We start from the raw sequence: 26,488 nt of genomic DNA, 5'->3' as shown, positions 1-26,488 counted from the left end.
CTCTCTACGTAGAAACACTGCACTGCAACTGTGTGTGTGTGTATGAGATGTGTGCTATCTGAGGGAGTTGAGTAATCAGAGGACAAATGTTCACTGTAACATGAACAATACAGTTGTATTGGATGTGTAATCAATCACAGCATAGAACCACCCTTTCATTTAATGTGTAAAAGAACAATGTACGGTTTGATATGAAAAGCTGATGTGACACTCATAGTCATGAAGTAAGATGCTAATAATATTACCAATAAAAGTAAAGTACTTCTATTAAATAAACCAGTTGTTTTGCATACTTTTCTCCGATATGATGGCCATGGTCCAACAAAACAACACAAGTCCATATACAGTGCATTGCAAAAGTATTCAGGCCACTTGGATTGTCACATTTTATTGTTAAAATATTATCAAAGTATTTATTATAAAATATTTTACACTGACAGATTGTGTAGATTGTTGACCCCCCCAAAAAAGACTAATGTATTTTAAGTACACTTTGTAACACAATGTGATGAAATCGAAGGGGTCTGAATACTTTTGCAAGGCACTGTATCATGCATGAATCTGTGGGGAAACAAAATAATAGCAAATGATAACAGAATAATTATGACCAAATAAAAGTAAAGACAGTCAGTGTCCAAACATCCTCCTGACAGAACATTTAAATATTACTCCAAGAACTTTCTTCCACCAAAGAGTACACATGAATTTGGCTTCAATCATTTCAACAGAAAACATTGGCATCCGCAGATGGTGTTAGTGTATTTGTCTCAAAAGGAGGCATTTAGTATGTTAGCTAGTAACTACACTACAGTATAGTACCATATGATCTGCCTAGGGCCAGGAGTGCTTCCTGAACATGTGGTTTGACCAGAGGGGTATAATACAAAGTAGGATAAAAGCCAGCTAACTTTGATAAAACCAGAAATAACTATTTTATCATTCATAAAGAAAACTAAACTTAGATATGCATTTTTGGTTGTCGAGTTAAGTAGACCATGCCCATTTCAAGCTTATTTTTGTTATTTCAGAATATTTAGGCAAGTTAGCAGGTTAACTCCTTGAGCCTGCATTGTAGTATAGCCCTCTGGACAACTAGGGCCCAGAATCTTTTCCTGGTCAGGAGAAACTGCCACAGTACTTAGGGGGAATGTAAATGTCATACTCCTCGAGTACGCCGTAACAAAACCCATTGTAGGAGAAGGTCAGAGTGGAGGGACCTCTGGCTTTCTCATCCAATGGATTTTGAGGAGGCACGGAGAGAGAGGACACGAGGAATATGGAATTGAGAATCTCACATGGTGTTCTATAACATGATCAGTGTATGAGTACACCGAGGTGTGTTATCCATCGTAGTAAGGACCATAGTGTTCATAGTTATACATCAGCCATCTTAGGAAGAGGCATGCAAAACACTAGTTTCTAATGTTGTGTTCAAGACAACTGGGAACAAGGTCAAATCATGACGTCAGTGATCTTAAGGTCAGTTCTGGAAAGAGGCCGGGTTCCCGACTTGGAATTCCGAGTTGGATGACAGTTCAAAACAAATTTTCCCTGTCAGAGCTAGTTTTCTCCCCCACAAGTTCCCAGTTGTCTTGAACGCACTGATGTCTGTGATATCCGATCGCCCAATCGGCATATGGCTCAGAGTATGCGACAGCCAGGCAGGAAAGTCCTATTCTAAACAAGCTGGCTCATCATTCACTGTGTCAACAGCATCCACCTCTCTCTCACACACTTCGTTTTCAAAGTCTGTCTGCAAGTGGTTTTCCTGAGTACAATATGAAACATCTAAATGGATCTAAAATGCATTGAAGGATGGATCTACAACGTATTGAAGGATTTTACACATGGTCATAGCTTTAGACATACGTTGAAGTCGGAGGTTTACATACACTTGAGGTTGAGTCATTAAAACTCCTTTTTAAACCACTCCACAAATTTCTTGTTAACAAACTAGTTTTGGCAAGTCGGTTAGGACATCTACTTCGTGCATGACAAGTAATTTTTCCAACAATTGTTTACAAACAGATTATTTCACTGTATCACAATTCCAGTGGGTCAGAAGTGTACATACAACAAGTTGACTGTGCCTTTAAACAGCTTGGAAAATTGCGAAAAATTGTTAGGGCTTTAGAACCTTCTGATAGGCTAATTGACATCATTTGAGTCAAATTGGGGGTGTACCTGTGGATGTATTTCAAGACCTACCTTCAAACTCAGCGCATCTTTGCTTGACATCATGGGAAAATCAAAAGAAATCAGCCAAGACCTCAGGAAAAAACATTGTAGACCTCCACAAGTCTGGTTCATCCTTGGGAGCAATTTCCAAATGCCTGAAGGTACCACGTTCATCTGTACAAACAATAGTACGCAAGTATAAACACCATGGGACCACGCAGCTGTCATACCGCTCAGGAAGGAGATGCGTTTTGTCCAAGAGATGAACGTACTCTGGTGTGAAAAGTGCAAATAAATCCCAGAACAACAGCAAAAGACCTTGTGAAGATGCTGGAGGAAACAGGTGCAAAAGCATCTATATCCACAGTAAAACGAGTCCTATATTGACATAACATGAAAGGAGTTCAGCAAGGAAGAAGTCACTGCTCCAAAACCGCCATGAAAAAAGCCAGACTACGGTTTACACCAACTACACATGGTGACAAAGATACACTTCTTGGAGAAATGTCCTCTGGTCTGATGAAACAAAAATAGAACGGTTTGAACATAAACGACCATTGTTATGTTTGGAGGAAAAAGGGGGGAGCCGAAGAAAACCAATCCAACCGTGAAGCACGGGGGTGACAGCATCATGTTGAGGGGGTGCTTTGCTGCAGCAGGGACTGGTGCACTTCACAAAATAGATGGCATCATGAGGCTGGAAAATTATGTGGATATATTGAAGCAATATCTCAAGACAGTCAGGAAGTTAAGGCTTGGTCGCAAATGGGTCTTCCAAATGGACAGTGACCCCATGCATACTTCCAAAGTTGAGGCAAAATGGCTTAAGGATAACAAAGTCAAGGTATTGGAGTGTCCATCATAACGCCCTGACCTCAATCCTACAGAAAATGTGGGCAGAACTGAAAATGCGTGTGCGAGCAAGGAGTCCTACAAACCTGACTCAGTTACACCAGCTGTCAGGAGGAATGGGCCACAACTCACCCAACTTATTGTGGGAAGCTTGTGGAAGGCTACCCAAAACATTTGACCCAAGTTAAACAATTTAATAAAGGCAATGCTACCAAATACTAATTGAGTGTATGTAAACCTCTGACCCACTGGGAATGTGATGAAAGAAATAAAAGCTGAAAGAAATAATTCTCTACTATTATTCTGACATTTCACATTCTTAAAATAAAAGTGGTGATCCTAACTGACCTAAGACAGGGAATTGTTACTAGGATTAAATCTCAGGAATTGTGAATAACTGATTTTAAAATGTATTTGGTTAAGGTGTAGTAACTTCTGACTTCAACCGTAGTTGTAGATCTCTAGATAACACGTAGGCCGCCTACACTGCACCCCACTCAAGTATTCTATCCAGAATCTTCTACTATTCAGTCTTTCACTGTCTTGGTGTGGTCTTTCACCTCAATGTCTTTATGTCATGTGTCAAGTTCTTCCGCACCCTGTTCCCAGAGGGAGCAACATAAGTCAAAAGTAGTGTACTACTACTACTACAAAAAAAAAAAAGGGAATAGGGTACCATTTCAGACTTGTTCTAACGGTTAAGACGTCGGCCAGGGGGTGTGTTGGCGTGCGGGTGTGCGGTGGCCATGTGTCTCTGTAAATTCTTTAGCACCCTGTATTTCTTCCTACAGAGGGTGCAGCCGAAGGGTTTCTCCCCTGTGTGAAACCTCATGTGGGTCGTCAGTTTCCCCTTGCACTGGAACTGCTTCCCGCAGTCTTCACAGTGGTACGGTTTCTCCCCTGTGTGGGCCCTCTGGTGGTGCTTCAGGTTCTTCCGGAGCGAGAACGCCCGGTGACACTGGGAGCAGCAGTACGGTTTCTCTCCTGTGTGGATTAAACGGCGGTGCCACCTCAGCTTCCGTTTCCGGTAGAAGATCTTGCCGCAGTCCCAGCAGATGCGCAGACGACGGTGGCAGTGTCCCACCAGCCGCATGTCCTCGAGCGTCACTGGAGAGAATGATAAAATAGCATAAAATAGGATTATGAATTCAAGTTAACAGTAATTTTCCCCAAATCCCAGAAAAGTGGAAAACCTGGCAAATTTGGGAAAATGACCAGAATTTTGCACCCCTGGATAAGATAAGACAGGAGAAACTGTCCACTGGAGTAAAACGGGCAGCAGGTAGCCTTATGGTTAGAGCGAAGGGCCAGTAACTGAAGGGTTGCTGGATCGAATCCCCGAGCTAACATGGTAAAAATTTAATTCTGCCCCTGAACAAGGCAGTTAACCCCTCTGTTCCTTGGTAGGTGTCATTGGAAATAAGAATTTGTTCTTAACTGACTTGCCTAGCTAAATAACACAGTTCTAATGTATTCCAAATAAAAACTATACATTGAAGACAACACATACAGTACCTTCAGAAAGTATTTATACCCCCATTTTGTTGTGTTAGTCTTCCATAGATTTTCAAGTAGATTAAATCAAAACTATAACTCAGTCACTCAGGAACATTCACTGTGTTAATGGTAAGCAACTCCATTGAAGATTTGGCCTTGTGTTTAAGGTTATCGTGCTGAAAGATTAATTCATTTCCTAGTGTCTGGTGTAAAGCTAACAACCAGTTTTTCCCTCTAGTCTAACGTCTGTGCTTAGCTCCATTACGTTTAGTTTTTTAATCCTGAAACAAGCCCAAGTACTTAACGATTACAAGCATACCCAAGTTTTACTTTAGTGCCTTGTTGCAAACAGGATGCATCTTTTGGAATATTTGTATTCTGTACAGGCTTCCTTCTTTTCACCCTGTCAAATAGATTAGTATTGTGTAGTAACTACAATGTTGTTGATCCATCCTCAGTTCTCAAATCCAAACTATTAAACTTGGTTTTAAAGTCACCATTGGCGTCATGGTGAAATCGCAGAGCTGTTTCCTCCCTGTCTGGCAAGTGAGTTAAGGACACCTGTATCTTCCTTACTGGGTGTATTGATACACCATCCAAATTGTAATGAATAACTTCATCATGCTCAAAGGGATATTCAATGTCTGCTTTTTTGTTTTACCCATCAACCAATAGGTAGGTGCCCTTCTTTGAAGGCATTGGAAAAACTCCCTGGTCTTTGTGGTGGAATCAGTATTTGAAATGCACTGCATGTGTGGGGTACAGAGATGAGGCAGTCATTCAAAAATCATGTTAAAAACCATTATTGCACAAAGTGTGTCCATACAACTAATGTTAGTTGTTAAGCACATTTTTACCCCTGAATTTATTTAGGCTTGACATACAGTTGAAGTCGGAAGTTTACATAAAGTGGCCAAAAGTTTTGAGAATGAGATAAATATGAATTTTCAAAGTTTGCTGCCTCACTTTGTATGATGGCAAATTGCATATACTCCAGAATGTTATGAAGAGTGATCAGATGAATTGCGAAGTCCCTCTTTGCCATGCAAATGAACTGAATACCAAAAAAAACATTTCCACTGCATTTCAGCCATGCCACAAAAAGACCAGCTGACATGTCAGTGATTCTCTCGTTAACACAGGTGTGAGTGTTGACGAGGACAAGGCTGGAGATCACTCTGTCATGCTGATTGAGTTCGAATAACAGACTGGAAGCTTCAAAAGGAGGGTGGTGCTTGGAATCATTGTTCTTCCTCTGTCAACCATGGTTACCTGCAAGGAAACATGCCGTCATCATTGCTTTGCACAAGAAGGGCTTCACAGGCAAGGATATTGCTGCCAGTAAGATTGTACCTAAATCAACCATTTATCGGATCATCAAGAACTTCAAGGAGAGCGGTTCAATTGTTGTGAAGAATGCTTCAAGAAAGTCCAGCAAGCACCAGGAACGTCTCCTAAAGTTGATTCAGCTGCGGGATCGGGGCACCACCAGTACAGAGCTTGCTCAGGAATGGCAGCAGGCAGGTGTGAGTGCATCTGCACTAGAGGTCGACCGATTAATTGGAATGGCCGATTAATTAGGGCCGATTTCAAGTAAACAATCGGTAATTGGCATTTCTGAACACCGATTTGCCGATTTATAAAAAAGAAAAAAAATATTACACAATTTTTCAAAAAATTTAACACCTTTATTTAACTAGGCAAGTCAGATTAAAAACACTTTATTTTCAATGACGGCCTAGGAACGGGGATTAACTGCCAAAATGTGCTTTTGCCGAAAAGCTATTTTAAAATCTGACATAGCGTTTCCATAAAGGAGTTCTGTATCTATAATTCTTAAAATAATTTATGTATTTTGTGAATGTTTATGCTGAGTAATTTAGTATATTCACCAGAAGTTCAGTGTGTATGCTAGTTCTGAACATCACATGCTAATGTAAAAATCTGGTTTTTGATACATGAACTTGATTGAACAAAACATGCATGTATTGTTATACAATGTCCTAGGAGTGTCATCTGATAAAGATCAAAGGTTAATGCTGCATTTAGCTGTGGTTTGGCTTTTTTGTGACATATGCTTGCTTTGAAAATGGCTGTGTGATTCTTTTTGGCTGGGTACTCTAACATAATCTAATGTTTTGCTTTCGCTGTAAAGCCTTATCTTTCAAATGGTGTAAAATAGTCGTATGTTTGAAAAATTGAAATTATTGCATTTAAGGTTTCTGTATTTCGCGCAATGCGACCCCATTGGCTGTTGGCTAGGGGTTCCGCTAGCGGAACGCCTAGATGTAAGAAGTTAAGTCAATTGGAGGTGTACTTGTGGATGCATTTGAAGGACTACCTTCAAACTCAGTGGCTCTGCTTAACATCATGGGAAAAATCAAAAGAAACCAGCCAAGACCTCAAAAACAATTGTAGACCTTCACAAGTCTGGTTCATCCTTGGGAGCAATTTCCAAATGCCTGAAGGAACCACATTCATCTGTACAAACAATAGTATGCAAATATAAACACCATAGGACCACGCAGCCGTCATACCGCCTCGAGATGAACGTTGTGGTGCAAAAAGTGCAAATCAATCCCAGAACAGCAGCAAAGGACTTTGTGAAGATGCTGGAGGAAACAGGTACAAAAGTATCTATAGCCACAGTAAAACAAGTCCTAGATCGACATAACCTGAAATGCCACTCAGCAAGGAAGAAGCCACTGCTCAAAAACCTCCATAAAAAAGCCAGACTACGGTTAGCAACTACACATGGGGACAAAGATCGTACTTTTGGGAGAAATGTCTGATCTGATGAAATAAAAACAGAACTGTTTGGCCATAATGACCATCATTATGTTTGGAGGAAAAAGGGGGAGGCTTGCAAGCCGAAGAACATCATCCCAACCGTGAAGCACAAGAGTGGCAGTGCTTTGCTGCAGGAGGGACTGGTGCACTTAATAGATGGCATCATGAGGCAGGAAAAATATGTGGATATATCGAAAATCAACATCAAGACGTCAGTCAGGAAGTGAAAGCTTGGTCGCAAATGGGTCTTCCAAATGGACCATGACCCCATGCATACTTCCAAAGTTGTGGCAAAATGGCTTAAGGACAACAAAGTCAAGGTACTGGAGTGACCTTCAAAGCCCTGACCTCACACCTACAGAAAATGTGGGCAGAACTGAAAATGCGTGTGCGAGCAAGGAGTCCTACAAACCTGACTCAGTTACACCAGCTGTCAGGAGGAATGGGCTAAAATTCAACCAACTTATTGTGGGAAGCTTGTGTAAGGCTACCCAAAACGTTTGACCCAAGTTAAACAATTTAAAAGGCAATGCTACCAAATACTAATGTGATGAAAGAAATGAGGTGAAATAAATCTCTCCTATTCTTCTGACATTTCACATTCTTAAAATAGTGGCGATCCTAACTGACCTAAGACAAGGAATTTTTATTTGGATTAAATGTCAGGAATTGTGAAAAACAATTAAATGTATTTGGCTAAGGTGTATGTAAACTTTCAACGTCAACTGTAAAAAGGGCTTAAATACTTGACTCAAGATAATTACCAAATGACAAGCTGAAATCACTTGTAAAAAAAAATAAAAAATAAAAGTCTAATCTCCATTTAAAATTCATGCTGTAACAAAATGTGGAGTAAGTCAATGGGTGTGACTACTTTGATGGAACGGAGTATACAAACCATTAAAAACTGGTCTTTGACAGACTGACCAGGTGAATACTATAATCCGTTATTGATGTAACTTGTTAAATCCACTTCAAGTCAGTGTAGATAAAGGAGAGGAGAGGTTAAATCATTATTTAAGTGTCTAGACATGTATTGTGCATGTGTGTCATTGAGGGTGAATGGGCAAGAGAAGACTTCAGTGCGTTTGAACAGAGTATGGTAGTAGGTGCCAGGTGCACCGGTTTGTCAAGAACTGCAACCCTTTAACACATGTTCTATTGGTTTAATAACATTAAATTGTTCACCAGCTGGAAAATGATTTTATTGAAATGGATACGATTGAAGAGACACACACAACTCTGCAAGGAGCTGTTAACGATGTCATATTCAATGAACTGATGAAAACTAACCAAGCGCTCAAATTCAACCAAGACAAAAAAAACAAGGCCGAGGTCAGTCTACTTCTGAAGAAACCCTGATAAGAGGTCCTGCTCCTCCTCTCCATGACAGACGCAGGTGGGAGGCCGCTTACTTCTGTCCACCCCTGTCTGACCAACACTCTACAACCAGCGCCTCATCCGCTTCCAGTGGCAGTTTTTTAACCAACGAGAGACTGGACCGAAAGAAGCGCTGAGGTGGCCGCGGTCACCCGTACCGACGAGATGCCTTACCCGACGGGGTAAGAAGAAACGACTACCAGAGGCAGAGGGGACCGTTCACACGGTCTCAGAACCCACAGGAGTGAGTGTCTAATTTATCAAGCAAGATATTGAGCCCTACCCATGTCTCCTTGCTTCTAAAAGGAGTCAAGAGTATGTGCAGGTGAGCAACTTACACGTTCAGTAGAAATATCACAATTAGGGGAGCTACATTTATTCTCTTAAATGGATGTTTCCAAAAAAACATTCAACATGTCTACCTTTACATCGAAATCATTGCACTGAGCTAACCCTTTAAGAAAAACTCAGAAGTGACCCCACTTCCCAATTTCAGAACACTATCTACACTGTCCTAGATGGGTATTTAAGTTGTGGTCAAATCACCAAAATAAGAACACAAGCTTTTGGCCATTCAACACCCTAAACTTGCCACTTTCCATACTTTGCCGAAATTACACAAGAATGTTATAAAAAACCCAGGGCGCCCTGTTGTAGCGGGCATTGATGCAGTAACGGCTCCTTTATCAACTTTATTTATTAGACCACTCACAGAACAGCTCCCCTCCTTTGTAAATGACACTAGTATGATCTCTATTAGTGAATCACTTGATCCTCTCCATGATGATACTTTGTTCATTTTTTATGTTGAGTCATTATACACAAATATTCCACGAGGGCAGTATTGAAGCCACGGTACATTTTCTTCTGCAATGTGACCCTAATGAAATACCTTCCAGTGAATACACTAACATTGGCTGAAATTACATTTACATTACATTTAAGTCATTTAGCAGACGCTCTTATCCAGAGCGACTTACAAATTGAAATAGTACTCACACACAATCACTTCATGTTTCTAAAGGATTTCTTTATTCAGAGGAAGGGTACTGCTATGGGACCCCATATGGCTCCTAACTATGCTCATTTGTATGTGGGTTACATGGAGAAACAGTCCATTTTCAATCCCTTCAAAAATGTCAATGTACCGTTTCCAAATAATAATGTTAGAAATTAGAACATTTTTGTTCTATGGAGGGGTGATGCAAAACAGATCCAGGCATTCCATGCTTTTCTTATCTCTTGATCTGAGCACCTGATATTTACTATGCAATCTGACACACGTCAAATCAGTTTCCTTGATCTTCTGATTGTGTGTGATGATAATGTTCCTTCCATACACTGATCTTTACAGGAAACCTACTGATCGTAACAGTTTGTTGAGGGCTGATATTTCTATCGCAATCTGACAGTTCTAAGGCTGAGACGCAAAGACAATTCGAGGGGGTACAAAAACAGTCAGATTAATACTGACATTGAGAAAATTCTAAACAAAGAGACACTCTTTCAAGGACAGTATTGTAAAAATAGGCAGTCTAACTACCCCGCTATTCAAAGTGTGCTCTGAACAAATTAAGGGAATCGTTCAAACATTGGCACATTCTAAGATCCGATGACAGTATCCAAAATGTGTTTTCGGACCCTCCCTCTGTTGTATTTTCACAGGGCAGAAATCTCAGATCAATTGGTAAACTGATTTACCACCCCAAAATATCCCTTCACAACATCTATTTGCACCTCTACCGGATGAAAACTACAAGTGTAATGGCTGCACTCAATGCAATGGCACTTACAAAAGCAGATCCTTCAAACACCCAAACAGGAAAACAGATCCCAATGAAATGTGTTATCACATGCTTTGTACATAATGCTTCTGCAACCGTATCTTACGGCAGAAAAGAGCTTCTGGATATCAGGACAGTGATCACTCACCTCGGATTAGATGAAGTTTTTCTCTACAACAAGCAAGACGCACAGGACATTCTCCAAACACCCGACAGGGCCGACATTCCCGTTATTTGCAAGAGGAAGCGACGCAGGTACAGAGGACAAAGAGCCGGATGCCTCGCCAGGACCCGCAGAAGGCGAGTGGGCTGCCGTTACCGTCAATACTACTAGTCAACATGCAATCATTGGACGAGGTACGATCACAAATATCCTACCAACGGGACATCAAAAACTGTATAAGGAAATAAGCAAACAGGAAACCACTCACCCAGTAGTGGCAGGAGACTAATGCAGGGAAACCTAAATCAGTTCTACCAACATGTTAAACGTGCAACCAGAGGGGAAAAAAAAAAGAATTCTAGATCCCATGTACTCCACACAGAGACGCGTAAAAAAGCTCTATCTCCATTTGGTAAATCTGACCACAACTCTATCCTCCTGATTCCTGCTTACAAGCAAAAATTAAAGCAGGAAGCACCAGTGACTCGGTCTATAACAAAGTGGTCAGATGAAGCGGATGCTAAACTACAGGACTTTTGTTATCACAGACGAACATGTTCCGGGACTATTCAGATGACATTGAGGAGTACACCACATCAGTCACTAGCTTTATCAATAAAAACTAAAAATCCTGCAATGCCCTGTGACGAACAATCAAACAGGCAAAGCGTCAATACAGGGCTAAGATTGAATCATGCTACACTGGCGCCGACGCTCGTCTTATGTGGCAGGGCTTGCAAACTATCACAGACTACAAAAGGGAAGCACAGCCACGAGCTGTCCAGTGACACGAGCCTAACAGACGAGCTAAATCACTTCTATGCTCGCTTTGAGACAAGCAACAGAGGCATGTATGAGAGCATCAGCTGTTCCGGACAACTGTGATCACGCTCTCCGTAGCCGACGTGAGAAAGACCTTTAAACAGGTCAACATACACAAGGGTGCGGGACCAGACGGATTACTAGGACGTGTGCTCCGGGCATGTGCTGACCAACTGGCAGGTATCTTCACTGACATTTTCAACATGTCCCTGATTGGGTCTGTAATACCAACATGTTTCAAGCAGACCACCATAGTCCCTGTGCCCAAGAACACAAAGGCAACCTGCTTAAATGACGACAGACCCGTAGCACTCACATCCGTAGCCATGAACTGCTTTGAAAGGTCGGTAATGGCTCACAATACCATTATCCCAGAAACCCTAGACCCACTCCAATTTGCATACCACCCAAACAGATCCACAGATGCAATCTTTGTTACAATGCCCTTTCCCACCTGGACAAAGGGAACACTTAAGTGAGAATGCTATTCATTGACTACAGCTCAGCATTCAACACCATAGTACCCTCAAAGCTCATCACTAAGCTAAGGATCCTGGGACTAAACACCTCCCTCTGCAACTGGATCCTGGACTTCCTGACGGGCCGCCCCAGGTGGTGAGGGTAGGTAGCAACACATCTGCCATGCTGATCCTCAACACTGGAGCTCCCCAGGGGTGCGTGCTCTGTCCCCTCCTGTACACCCACGACTGCATGGCCAGGCACGACTCCAACACCATCTTTAAGTTCGCAGACGACACAACAGTGGTAGGCCTGATCACCGACAACGACGAGACAGCCTATAGGGAGGTCAGAGACCTGGCCGGGTGGTGCCAGAATAACAACCTATCCTTCAACGTAACCAAGACTAAGGAGATGATTGTGGACTACAGGAAAAGGAGGACCGAGCACGCCCCCATTCTCATCGACGGGGCTGTAGTGGAGCAGGTTGAGAGCTTTAAGTTCCTTGGTGTCCACATCAACAAACTAGAATGGTCCAAACAAGACCGCCGAAGAGGGAACAACAAAGAGTATTCCCCCTCAGGAAACAAAAAAAGATTTGGCATGGGTCCTGAGATCCTCAAAAGGTTCTACAGCTGCAACATCGAGAGCATCCTGACCGGTTGCGTCACTGCCTGGAACGGCAATTGCTCGGCCTCCGACCGCAAGGCACTACAGAGGGTAGAGGTGGCCCGATTATGATTTTTTTTCAACGCCAATACAGATTAAAATCAGTCATTATATATATATATGTATTGATGGCAATTACAACAATACTGAATGAACACTTATTTTAACTTAATATAATACATCAATAAAATGAATTTAGCCTCATAAATAATGAAACATGTTCAATTTGGTTTAAATAATGCAAAAACAAAGTGTTGGAGAAGAAAGTAAAAGTGCAATATGTGCCATGTAAGAAAGCTAACGTTGAAGTTCCTTGCTCAGAACATATGAAAGCTGGTGGTTCCTTTTAACATGAGTCTTCAATATTCCCAGGTAAGAAGTTTTAGGTTGTAGTTATTATAGGAATATTTCTCTATACGATTTGTATTTCATATACCTTTGACTATTGGATGTTCTTATAGGCACTTTAGTATTGCCAGTGTATGAGTATAGCTTCCATCCCTCTCCTCGCTTCTACCTGGGCTCGAACCAGGAACACATCGACAACAGCCACCCTTGAAGCAGCGTTACCCATGCAGAGCAAGGGGAACAACTACTCCAAGTCTCAGAGCGAGTGACGTTTGAAACGCTATTAGCACGTACCCACTGCTAACTAGCTAGCCATTTCACATTGGTTACACCAGCCTAATCTCGGGAGTTGATAGGCTTGAAGTCAAACAGTGCAATGCTTAAAGCATGCTTACGAGCATGCTGGTGCCTACTACCGTTCAGTCAGACTCATCAAATCATACACTTAATTATAACATAATAAACACACAGAAATACGAGCCTTAAGTCATTAAGTACGAAAAAAAGAAAGAAAAAAATGTATGAAATGAAAATTAAATGAAATGTATGCATTCACTACTGTAAGTCGCTCTGGATAAGAGCGTCTGCTAAATGACTAAAATGTAAAAAATTAATATGGTCGAATCCGGAAACTATCATCTCGAAAACAAAACGTTTATTCTTTTAGTGAAATACGGAATCGTTCTGTATTTTATCTAATGGGTGGCATCCCTAAGTCTAAATATTCCTGTTACATTGCACAACCTTCAATGTTATGTCATAATTAAGTAAAATTCTGGCAAATTAGTTCACAACGAGCCAGGCGGCCCAAACTGTTGCATATACCCCGACTCTGCGTGCAATGAACCTGGTTAATATTGCCTACTAATCTGGATTTCTTTTGGCTAAATATGCAGGTATAAAAATATATACTTCTGTGTACTGATTTTAAGAAAGGCATTGATGTTTATGGTTAGGTAAAGTCGTGCAACGATTGTGCTTTTTTCGCAAATGCGCCTTTGTTAAATCACCCCCCGTTTGGCAAAGTTGTCTGTATTTGTTAGGAAGAAATAGTCTTCACAGCTTGCAACGAGTGAGGTGGCCCAAACTGCTGCATATACCCCGACACTAGTTAAAATAAATTCATGTTAGCAGGCAATATTAACTAAATATGCAGGTTTAAAAATATATACTTGTGTATTGACTTTAAGAAAGGCATTGATGTTTAGGTACACGTTGGAGCAACGACAGTCCTTTTTTGTGAATGCGCACCGCATCGATTATATGCAACGCAGGACAGGCTAGATAAACTAGTAATATCATCAACCATGTGTAGTTAACTAGTGATTATGATTGATTGTTTTTTTATAAGATAAGTTTAATGCTAGCTAGCAACTTACCTTGGCTTCTTACGGCATTCCCTTAACAGGCAGGCTCCTCGTGGAGGGCAATGTAAAGCAGATGGTTAGAGCATTGGACTAATTAACCATAAGGTTGCAAGATTGAATCCCCGAGCTGACAAGGTAAAAATCTGTCGTTCTGCCCCTGAACAAGGCAGTTAACCCACCGTTCCTAGGCCGTCATTGAAAATATAAATGTCTTAACTGACTTGCCTAGTTAAATAAAGGTGTAAAAAAATAAGACGAAAAAAAAGAGATTAAAAAAATTAAAATTATAAAAAAAAAAATATATAAAAAAATGTACATTTATAAACATTTTACAAAAATTAATATTAAAAAAAAAACGAATTAAAAAATAAATACTAAAATCGCCCCAAAAATTATGAAATAAATACAATTAAAAACTGCCAAATCAGTGTCCAAAATTACCGATTGTTATAAAATCTTGAAATCGGCCCTAATTAAGCAGCCATTCCGATTAATCGGTCGACCTCTAACAGAGGGTAGTGCGTACGGCCCAGTACATCACTGGGGCTGGGCTGCCTGCCATCCAGGACCTCTACACCAGGCGATGTCAGAAGGCCCTAAAAATTGTCAAAGACCAACCATACTGTTCTCGCTACTACCGCATGGCAAGCGGTACCGGAGTGCCAAGTCTAGGACAAAAAGGCTTCTCAACAGTTTTTACCCCCAAGCCATAAGACTCCTGAACAGGTAATCAAATGGCTACCCGGACTATTTGCATTGTGTGCCCCCAACCCCCCTTTTACTCTGCTGCTACTTTGTTTATCATATATGCATAGTCACTTTAAATATACATTCATGTACATACTACCTCAATTGGCCCGACCAACCAGTGCTCCCACACATTGGCTAACCGGGCTATCTGCATTGTGTCCAACCACCCGCCAATCCCCATTTTACGCTACTGCTACTCTCTGTTCATCATATGCATAGTCACTTTAACCATACCCACATGTACATACTACCTCAATAAGCCTGACTAACCGGTGTCTGTATATAGCCTCGCTACTGTTATTTTCAACTGTCATTTTAATGTTGTCTTATTTCTTTACTTACCCATTGTTCACCAAATACCTTTTTTGCACTATTGGTTAGAGCCTGTAAGTAAGCATTTCACTGTAAGGTCTACACCTGTTGTATTCTGCACACGTGACAAACTTTGATTTGATTATTTTAACTTAGAACTTGTCCTTGTGGTAAATATTTTGGGTAAAACAAAGTGCAATATAAAAGTACGAATCTTAGGTGCAAAAACACCACCTGCCCATTTCTCAGAAGCGAATCATTCGATTTCGTCACCACGTTATATCGGCATTGAACTGGTCACCCTCCCTAGGAGAGGGAGTGACCTCGACAATTTATTGTTAAAACAAGCGGCTGCTTGGATCTTTAATTTAAAGACCCTTGCTCCCTTCAGTATCAACGTAGATTTTGATCTGAAGCCATTCTTGTAATTTTTCTATTCATTGTAAAATGTTTGTAGGCCTATGTAGCCAAATTGTATCTATTATCGTATGCTATGCATTCATGTTTTTGAATGTTCTTATATCTGAGAATTAACCAATGTCAGTCCACCCGGCAATGATTACAGACACCTCGGTGTGTCCTTTGACACTTAATAAACTAGTGACCCACAGTGTTTGTCATGATACCCTGATGAAGACCGCTTGTCTGTTGAAACGTTGGTTATTACATTATTGCATCTGAGCTCCTAGAGTGTGCAGCTCTCTGTTTCCTTTTCAAAAACTGCAAACACAGAAGCGTTGACGCTCAGTTTCCTGTGTGTATCAAGAATGGTCCACCACCCAATGGACATCCAGCCAACCTGACAACTGTGGGAAACAATAGAGTCAACATGGGCCAGCATCCCTGTGGAACGCTTTCGACACCTTGTAGAGTCCATGCCCCAACACATTGAGGCTGTTCTGAGGGCAAAAAGGGGTGCAACTAAATATTAGTATTGTGTTCCTAATGTTTGGTATACTCAGTGTATATTGCACAAATGAGAAGGGAGTGCTCTTCCTCAATTCCTTGCAACCTCACTGCCTTCGAAACTCATTGGAAGAGAAGGTCAGAGGAGAGGAAGCTTGGACTTCCTCCTCCAATAAGGTTGAGGCAGCGAGGAGATCCGATTCAAGGAATTGGAGAGTTACAGCATGGGTGAATACCTGAACAGGTTCTCATCTGCTTCTCCAGCGCATGGGGTAGTAGTGGTGGAGTGGAGGGGGTGAGGGGCGAGTGGTGAGGTGGTATGGAGGTGGTGGGTTGAAGTGCTGTGGAGTCACAGCCTTTTCTGCTTCTGGTCCCTCTCAACACTGGTCCTCCTCGGTCTCGCTGCTCTTCCTTTGCTGCTGGGTTTAGTATAGTGCTTGCTTGTGTGGCCATGTGTACGTTGGGGTTTCCTTGGGTGAGAATGGGCTCCTGTAGCATGCTTAGTTGTGTTGTTGCTGTAATGTCATTGTACCGTTGTGTACTTGGTTGTGCAGTATGCCGGACCAGCTCAATCTCCTCCTTGAGTTCCGGTTGTCCTGAGCTTCCTAGTGGCTCTTCTTTGAGAGCAGCACCAGTGATGTCAAAGTCAGTGAGTGCTTCCGGGTGTCCCACAGGTGTCCTAAGCATGGGTTCTATATCTATAGTTCTAAGGGTGTTGGCTGGCTGTTGTTCCGAATCCACCGGCGTGCTGATGGCGATGGGAACAGGCTCCAGTTTCCCCACTAGCTTTCCCCTTTCTAATTCCACTTCTTTTACTGGGCTGACTGAGATAGGAAGAGGAAATAGAAGCCATTGCAGGGGCACTGGATGTGGGGTCTGGGAAGAACCCACCTGCGTCTCCTGTTCAGTCAGTTTGTCTGTCGGGGAGTTTAACGATACCTTGTCATTTGAACACAGTGACAGGGTGGTGGTGGCGGCACTGTCTTCAGTGTGTATGCAGTGGGGGTCCCAGACCTCTGAGGATGTCGATGGTTCAGACGTCAATTCAGAGACAAGACATTCATATTCTTGACTCTCTGGAACAAACAAAAAAATATACTGTTGGCCTCATAACATTGATCTTTTTCATATCAGTGAGAAACAAACCACTAATATTGCCCTCCAAATGCACTTGATACAGGAGCCTATACAGTGCATTCAGAAAGTATTCAGACCGCTTGACTTTTTCCACATTTTGTTACGTTACAGCCTTATTTCAAGATGAATTACACACAGACACACCACACACACACCCGAGGTCGACCGATTAATCGGAATGGCCGATTAATTAGGGCCGATGTCAAGTTTTCATAACAATCGGTATATTTGGCCACCGATTTGCTGATTTTTATTTTTTATTTTTTAAACTATTATTTAACTAGGCAAGTCAGTTAAAGAACACATTCTTATTTTCAATGACGGGCTAGGAACGGTGGGTTAACTGCCTTGTTCAGGGGCAGAACGACAGATTTTTACCTTGTCAGCTTGGGGCTGCAACGCTCTAACCACCTGCTTTACGTTGCCAAGGTAAGTTGCTAGCTAGCATTAAACTTATCTTACAAAAAAAAAAAACAATCAATCATAATCACTAACTAACTACACATGGTTGATGATATTACTAGTTTATCTAGCCTGTCCTGCTTTGCATATAATCGATGTGGTGCGCATTCGCAAAAAAGGACTGTCTTTGCTCCGACGTGTACCTAACCATAAACATCAATGTTTTTCTTAAAATCAATACACAAGTATATATTTTTAAACCTGCATATTTGGTTACTATTGCCTGCTAACATTAATTTATTTTAACTAGGGAAAATGTGTCACTTCTCTTGCAAAACAGAGTCAGGGTATATGCAGCAGTTTGGGCCGCCTGGCTCGTTGCGAACTGTGAAGACTATTTCTTCCTAACAAAGACAGCAGACTTCGCCAAACGGGGATGATTTAACAAAAGCGCATTTGCGAGAAAAAAAAACAAGCGTTGAGCGACTGTACCTAACCATAAACATCAATGCCTTTCTTAAAATCAATACACAGAAGTATATATTTTTAAACCTGCATATTTTGCTAAAAGGACTCCAGGTTAGCAGACAATATTAACCAGGTGAAATTGTGTCAGTTCTCTTGCGTTCGTTGCACGCAGAATCAGGGTATACAGAACCTGGCTCGTTGCGAACTAATTTGCCAGAATTTTACGTAACTATGAAATAACATTGTAGGTTGTGCGATGTAACAGGAATATTTAGACTTATGGATGCCACCCGTTAGATAAAATACGGAACGGTTCCGTATGTCACTGAAAGAATAATGTTTGAGATGATAATTTCCGGATTTGACCATATTAATGACCTAAGATTTATTATATTATAGTTAAGTCTATGATTTGATAGAGCAGTCTGACTGAGCGGTGGTAGGCAGCAGCAGGCTCGTAATAGTCAAAGGTATATGGTTTAGAGAGAAATAGTCGACGCGTCATAATTCCTGTAATAACTTGCGGCTGAACTTGAAAGGGGTTCCTTCATTATTTTACCGTTCATGTCTTCCATAGAGAACGTCTTGATCTACTTCAAATAAGGTCTGTGTTTTGTGCTTAAACCGCCTCGGCGTTTTGATACCCGTGTAAATCTCACTAGGTAACGTTTGTCAACATATTTTCATAAATCCACTCTACAAAAAAAAATCTTTGCTTATATTGATCAGAGTTATATCCTATGGATATCTACACAGTTATACAATTGGCAAGGTGGTGTAAGCCTAAACCAAACACAGACCTTATTTTAAGTTAATCTAAAAATATCCTATGGAATAAATGAAGGAACCGCTTTTCAGATTTTGCTAGGTGTCATGGGAATTATGACTCGCACTTTTGTAGTCAATTCTTACCATGCCCATTAAAATAGGATTTCCTGCATATAGAAATTACAGTTTGTTTTCAGCATTCATCACAGGTAACTTAAACTCTATTTTTATTATTCAAACAGTTGAGAGTATTTGTCTCCTAAGCAGACTCTTCAGTATCGTTGTCACTTCAGAGATGCGTGTGTGTGTGTGTGATATATATATAAAAATAAACCATAATAATCGGCCGAATAATCGGCATCGGTTTTTTTGGGCCGCCAATAATCGGTATTGAAAAATCATAAAAATCGGTCGACCTCTAATACATACATATATATATATTTAAAAAAAAACACATTTACATAAGTATGACGCTACAAGCTTGGCACACCTGTATTTAGCGAGTTTCTCCCATTCTTCTCTGCAGATCCTCTCAAGCTCTGTCAGGTTGGACAGGGTGCGTTGCAGTACAGCTATTTTCAGGTCTCTCCAGACATGTTCAATTGGGTTTAACCTGTTGGGGCTAGGGGGCAGTATTTTCACGGCTGGATAAAAAAAACGTACCCGATTTAATCTGGTTACTAATCCTACCCAGTAACTACAATATGCATATACGTATTATATATGGATAGAAAACACCCTAAAGTTTCTAAAACTGTTTGAATGGTGTCTGAGTATAACAGAACTCATTTGGCAGGCAAAACCCTGAGACATTTTCTGACAGGAAGTGGATACCTGATGTGTTGAATTACCTTTAAGCCTATGCCATTGAAACACACAGGGGTTGATTAATGTTTTGGCACTTCCTATTGCTTCCACTAGATGTCACCAGCCTTTACAAAGTGTTTTGAGTCTTTTACTGTGAGATCTGACCGAACAAGAGCCTTGGAACGGTGATGGCCGATTAGACTCTGGCGCGCGAGTTCATGTTGGGTACCCTCGTTCCAATACGTTATAAAAGAGAATGCATTCGTCCACCTTGAATATTATTCATGTTCTGGTTAAAAAAGGCACTAATGATTTATGCTATACAACGTTTGACATGTTTGAACGAACGTAAATATATTTTTTCCCCTCGTTCATGACGAGAAGTCCGGCTGGCTTAGATCATGTGCTAACAACACGGAGCTTTTTGGACATAAATGATGAGCTTTTTTGAGCAAAACTACATTCGTTATGGACCTGGGATTCCTGGAAGTGACATCTGATGAAGAGAATCAAAGGTAATGGATTATTTACATAGTATTTTCGATTTTAGATCTCCCCAACATGGCCGTTTGTCTGTATAGCAAAGCGTATTTTTCTGGGCGCAGTGCTCAGATTATTGCAAAGTGTGATTTCCCAGTAAGGTTATTTTTAAATCTGGCAAGTTGATTGTGTTCAAGAGATGTAAATCTATAATTCTTTAAATGACAATATAATATTTTACCAATGTTTTCTAATTTTAATTATTTAATTTGTGGTGCTGACTTGACTGCCGGTTATTGAAGGGAAACGATTTCCTGAACATCAACGCCATAGTAAACCGCTGTTTTTGGATATAAATATGAACTTGATAGAACTAAAAATGCATGTATTGTCTAACATAAAGTCCTAGGAGTGTCATCTGATGGAGATTGTCAAAGGTTAGTGCATCATTTTAGCTGGTTTTAGTGACGCCCGTCTTTGAATTGACAAAACATTACACAGCTATTGTCAATGTACTCTCCTAACATAATCTAACTTTATGCTTTCGCCGTAAAACCTTTTTGAAATCGGACAACGTGGTTAGATTAAGGAGATGTTTATCTTTCAAAGGGTGTAAGATAGTTGTATATTTGAAAAATTTGAATTTTGACATTTATTTGGTTTCAAATTTGCCGCTCTTGAAATGCACCTGCTGTTGATAGGGTGCACCACGGGTGGCACGCTAGCGTCCCACATAGCCCCAAGAAGTTAACCCCTGTGCGGCCTCGGGACGGACATCCAGCGAAAAATCCTATCACTATTAGCATAACAAAATGTAATAATTTTTTTTCTCACATTTTTTTCTCCAAATTATATCGTTTTATAGATATACCTCTCCTGAATCGAACCACGTTGTCCGATTTCAAAAAGGCTTTACAGCAAAAGCAAAACATTAGATTATGTTAGAGGAGTATATCGTAAAAGTAGCCACATAGCCATTTTCCGACCAACCACATGCATCACAAATAACCAAAAAAACAGCTAAATGCAGCACTAACCTTTGACAACTTCATCAGATGACACACCTAGGACATCATGTTACACAATACATGCATTCTTTTGTTCGATAAAGTTCATATTTATATATAAAAACAGCATTTTACATCGGTGCGTAACGTTGACTAACTATTTTCCCTCAAATGCATCTGATGAAACAGTGCTACAATTTACTATTCGAAAACATTTTTAAAATGTAATATTGTCATTCTAAGATTTATAGATGAATATCTCTTGAAAGCACCTGTAATGCCAGATTTAAAAATAACTTTACTGGGTAATCACACTTTGCGATAAAAGGGGATGCGATACTCAGAACAATAGGCTAGCAATAGGCTAGCCAGCTTGGAACAATCGCATATCAAATCTAGTCTTGTACACTGTTGTCAATAATCCCTTACCTTTGATTATCTTCATCCTTAGGCACTTCCAGGAATCCCAGGTCCAAAAATGTATTTTCGTTCGAAAAAGTTCATCCTTTATGTTCCATTAGCTTGTTGTTGTTAGCGCGTTCTGAAGGCTGCACCAAAAGTTCCGACGTGCGCGGGGCTACTCTTTCAACAAAATGCATTTTTTTCTTATTTAGGTTCGTTCAAACATGTCAAACGTTGTATAACATAAAATCTTTAGGGCCTTTTTCAACTAGAGCTCCAATAAGATTCGAGGGGGACGATTGCATTGTGTTTCAAAACGTTTCGAAAGGGGAGGGTAACCAGGGGCGCCGGCGTCATAATGGTGATGGCCCTCTCCGTGTGACCACGTTCCACAGCGTGTCATTCTGTCAGTTTTCACAGTAGGAGACTCAAATCACTTTGTAAAGACTGGGGACATCTAGTGGAAGCAATAGGAAGTGCTCCATGAACCATAGCTCACGGTGTGATTAATAGGCAACGTGATGAAGTTGAGTTCGCAATTCAGAATTCCACTTCCTGTTTCGATCTGTCTCGGGGTTTTGACTGCCATATGAGTTCTGTTATACTCAGACACCATTCAAACAGTTTTAGAAACTTTAGGGTGTTTTCTATCCACAAGTATTAATTATATGCATATCCTAGCTTCTGAGTTTGAGTAGTAGGCCGTTTAAAATGGGCACACATTTTTTTCAAAATGCGCTGTGGCGCCCCCTATCCTAGGCGACCGTCAAGAGGTTAAGTCCGGGCTCTGGCTGTGCCACTCAAGGATATTCAGAGACATGTCTCGAAGCCACTGCTGCTTTGTCTTGGCTGTGTGCTTAGGGTCATTGTCCTGTTGGAAGTTGAACCTTTTCCCCAGTCTGAGGTCCTGAGCACTCTGGAGTAGGTTCATCAAGGATCTCTGTACTTTGCTCCGTTCATCTTTCCCTTGATCCTGGCTGGTTTCCCAGTCTCTGCCAAAAAAAATAAAAATAAAAGGCATGATGCTGCCACCACCGAAGCTTCACCGTAGGGATGGTGCAAGGGATCCTCCAGACGTAACGCTTGGCATTCAGGCAAAATAATTCAATCTTGGCTTCATCAGACCAGAGAATCTTGTTTCTCATGGTCTGACAGTCCTTTAGATGCCTTTTGGCAAACTCCAAGCAGGCTGTCATTTGCCTTTTACTGAGGAATGGCTTCAGTCTGGCCACTACCATAAAGGACTGATTGGTGAAGTGGTGCAGAGGTTGTTGTCCTTCTGGAAGATTCTCCCATCTCCACAGAGGAACTCTGGAGCTCTGTCAGAGTGACCATCAGGTTCTTGGTCACCTTCCTGACCAAGGCCCTTTCCCCCCCGATTGGCCAGCTCTAGGAAGTGTCTTGGTGGTTCCAAACTTCTTCCATTTAAAAATGGTGGAGGACACTGTTCTTGGGAACCTTTAATGCTGTTTTGGCACCCTTCCCCAGATCTGTGCCTCGACACAATCCTGTCTCGGAGCTCTACGGACAATTCCTTCGACCTCATGGCTTGGTTTTTGCTCTGAAATGCAATGTCAACTGTGGGACCTTATATAGACAGGTGTGTGCCTTTCCAAATCATGTCCAGTCAATTGAATTTACCACAGGTGAACTCCGATCGAGTTGTAGAAACAGCTCAAGGATGATCAATGGAAACAGGATGCACCGGAGCGCAATTTAAAGTCTCATAGTAAAGGATCAGAATACTTAGGTAAATAAGGTTTTTCATTTATGAGAAAGTGGAAAAATATTAATTGAATACATTTTAGAATAAGGCTGTAACGTAACAAAATGTGGAAAAAGTCAAGGGGTCTGAATTCTTTCCGAATGCACTGTAGATGATTGTTTCACCCTGACTGCACTACGAATGTCCCAATGACGAACATGCATAAAGATGGAAGCATTCAGATATGTCGTCATCGTTTTAGCACTATCCATTGAGTTGGTAAACTACGGTGCGTGACATGGTTCAATAAATATCTGCATAATCTACCTTTGCGGCAATTAGAAGAAAACAGTCCGAGATAGAATTGGGATCATGTATACGGTGCTAATGAACATACAAATAAATTATAAGGAGTGTAATGTACACTACGGCAAACTTAGCCAAACGAGTCATTTGTGGTAAGTGCATGAGGGCCATCTTTATGTACCTCTACTACTGGGACAATAAAGGCAATGACTTAAATTCTCCTTCCATCCACTACTCCACATTTCAAATCAAACGCATTTTATAAAGCCCTTTTTACATCAGCAGTTGTCACAAGTGCTTTACGGTTACCCAGCCTAAATCCCCAAAGAGCAACCAATCCACTTGTCTGGTCCACTTACTTTGCATGCTGTTCCCAATACTGTCACCCTCCTCGAAGACACCAACCTTCATCACCTTCCAGTCCATGTCCAATCTCTACAGGCATAACAATGGATGTACTGTTTACTTACATTAGCATTTAGATACTGCTACAGAAGGAAACAAAACTGACACTGAACATTACAGGGGCCATTAAGTCATCAAATGGTCAACTAAAAGGGCGGTTGTGTTACCCACACACACACACACACACACACACACACACACACACACACACACACACACACACACACACACACACACACACACACACACACACACACACACCCGAGCATTCTAACCACAGAACTAGAATGAGCAGAACGGGCTTCCCCATTCATGTAAATGATGCGGTTCCGTTTTATTCATGCCATCTTTTATTTTAACCATCTCACCTCATATTTAAGATTAACGTGCATGTCTTCACCATCATCACGCCTTGGCATAGCAACAGAGCCACTGGGGGCCTCACCACCATCATGTTGAGTTGCTAGGGTCAACACAACAGGAGATGAAACACAAACACAGAACAAAAAAAATGACAAATAAAATAAACATACTTTTCCGTTAAGGAAATGTCGGGAATACTAAGGAGGCAACAAATTAGTCTACATACTGGAATACCAAGGGAACAGAAGTTGGAACTAGCTAGAGATGTAACACCTGTTGTAGCTGCAGGGCCAGTCCTTGTCGTTCTGCTGCCCTAGCTGAGACCCCCAAAAAATGCTAAACTAACATAGTCCCAGTAAGCAAAATTACATTGAAAAGACACTTAAAACACATATTCCCCAGACATTGACGTTAGGTTAAATTTGGGGTCTGAGTGGTGAAAATACACATTTTCCAGGATGTTGCAATCAGGCTCATTTTTGGTTCTTAATGAAAGTTGAAAATACTGAATGTATAGATGACGTGTGGGCCAAATCAAGGCAGGTCCACACAGGATACAATCTTAATAAAACAGTCATCTATGATTGGTTCAGATTTGGTCTGGACCTGCCCAAAAATTAAGGCCAGTCCGGACTACACCATAAAAAAAGTACAAAAGTGCTTACCGAGGTGCCAACAGTGTTACTTGAAATAGCATTTTATGAACACCCATCTATGCGTTAAGCCCAGTGTTGCCAAGTCCTCAGTAAGTAGCTATTGGCTGTCCTAAAAGGTCACTAAATGACTGCATCACCTAATTTGCATAATTGGCCATGTGAATGTAATTGTAATGGACACTGTAGGCGAGAGAGTAAAAAAAATACCCTAAACATGTTTAGAACTACAAATGAAATTTCTTCTGTCGATTGTTTTTTTTTATGTCACAATTCCAACCCTCCTTTATCCGGGCTGACCCAAAAGAGACACTCTGGCAGAGTTACTTCGTTAAAAAAAATCTTACATTTGGTTTTGTTTTTAACCTTATGATCCACTTAGGAGCCTACAACAAGTCACAGTAACACATGAGCATTTTTAACAGTTTTGTATACAATCTAAATGGACCAAAAAGAGAAAATAGAAGAAAAAAAACGGTCAATGGCAATGTGAGAAAATTATGGTAACTAGTCTGGCCCTAATTCGGTTAATAGTTTTATGTAAGCCAGAGCGGGATCAACCAGCCGCGGCTTCCCGCATGCGCGATTCATTTGCAGTCTGGACGCGGAGGGGTGAACATCTCCTGCTCTGACTGCAGCGCGAGGACTGGGCCGCCTGTGTGCTTTGGGACGGGGGTGGGACTCACGGCAGGACCCGCTGTTCGTTGAGAAGAGTAAGAACGTCAGAGTCTCAAAGTCTCCAATAACACCAGAAAAAGTCGCTAGATTTGTCGCTAGTTGCTTTTTTGAAAATGTGTCGCTAAGTTGGTAACTTAAGCCTACCGTTTGTAAACACACAACAGACGTCTGGTCTGTAACACATGCAGCCTTATTCTACAGCCCATTCATACAACTAACGCTGAGACTTCCTGACAATGTTACATTAGGCCTACTTTAAAATAACTTATGATAAAGTTACTCACCACGTGGTGTCATTTCAGCGGTTTCCCGTGTGTATGTGCATATTGCCATCTCCAATGCATTCTTCAGTCTGCATGCCTGCACGGCCTCTATGGCGTGGTCTCCGGCGCAAAGAGCAACGGGTAATACTGTATTCCGGATAGTAGCGTTACCCGAAGTGCCTTGGAAAATATGTGTTATCTCCGATACGGCGACATTTAACAGAATATCCAAAACATTCTTAACCTGTGTTTTAAAAATGTTCACGAAGTCTTCGCGTTCCTCCATAACTGACCAGCTAGTGAAGTTTGGATTACAATTGGGAAGAAATTCTGCGCGCGCATTTCATTGACGTCATCCTATCAGCAT

General features: G+C 41.2%; 1 protein-coding gene across 1 annotated transcript; it reads right to left on the bottom strand.

The window, feature by feature from the left end:
* Positions 1-144: 144 nt before the first annotated feature.
* On the bottom strand, positions 145-26,420 carry LOC106577948 (uncharacterized). The gene is made up of 5 exons (XM_014156427.3): positions 26,143-26,420; positions 24,533-24,627; positions 24,119-24,194; positions 16,514-17,353; positions 145-4,137 (listed from the first exon to the last, which is right to left on the bottom strand). The coding sequence occupies exons 1-5, from the start codon at positions 26,405-26,407 to the stop codon at positions 3,722-3,724; spliced, it is 1,692 nt and encodes a 563-aa protein (XP_014011902.3). The 5' UTR covers positions 26,408-26,420; the 3' UTR covers positions 145-3,721.
* Between the last annotated feature and the right edge of the window lie 68 nt (positions 26,421-26,488).

Source organism: Salmo salar, chromosome 18 (assembly GCF_965601325.2).
Source record: "Salmo salar chromosome 18, fSalSal1, whole genome shotgun sequence".
NCBI lineage: Eukaryota > Metazoa > Chordata > Actinopteri > Salmoniformes > Salmonidae > Salmo > Salmo salar.
The sequence above is the reverse complement of the archived record's forward strand: the minus strand, read 5'-3'. Positions and strand labels throughout refer to the sequence as shown.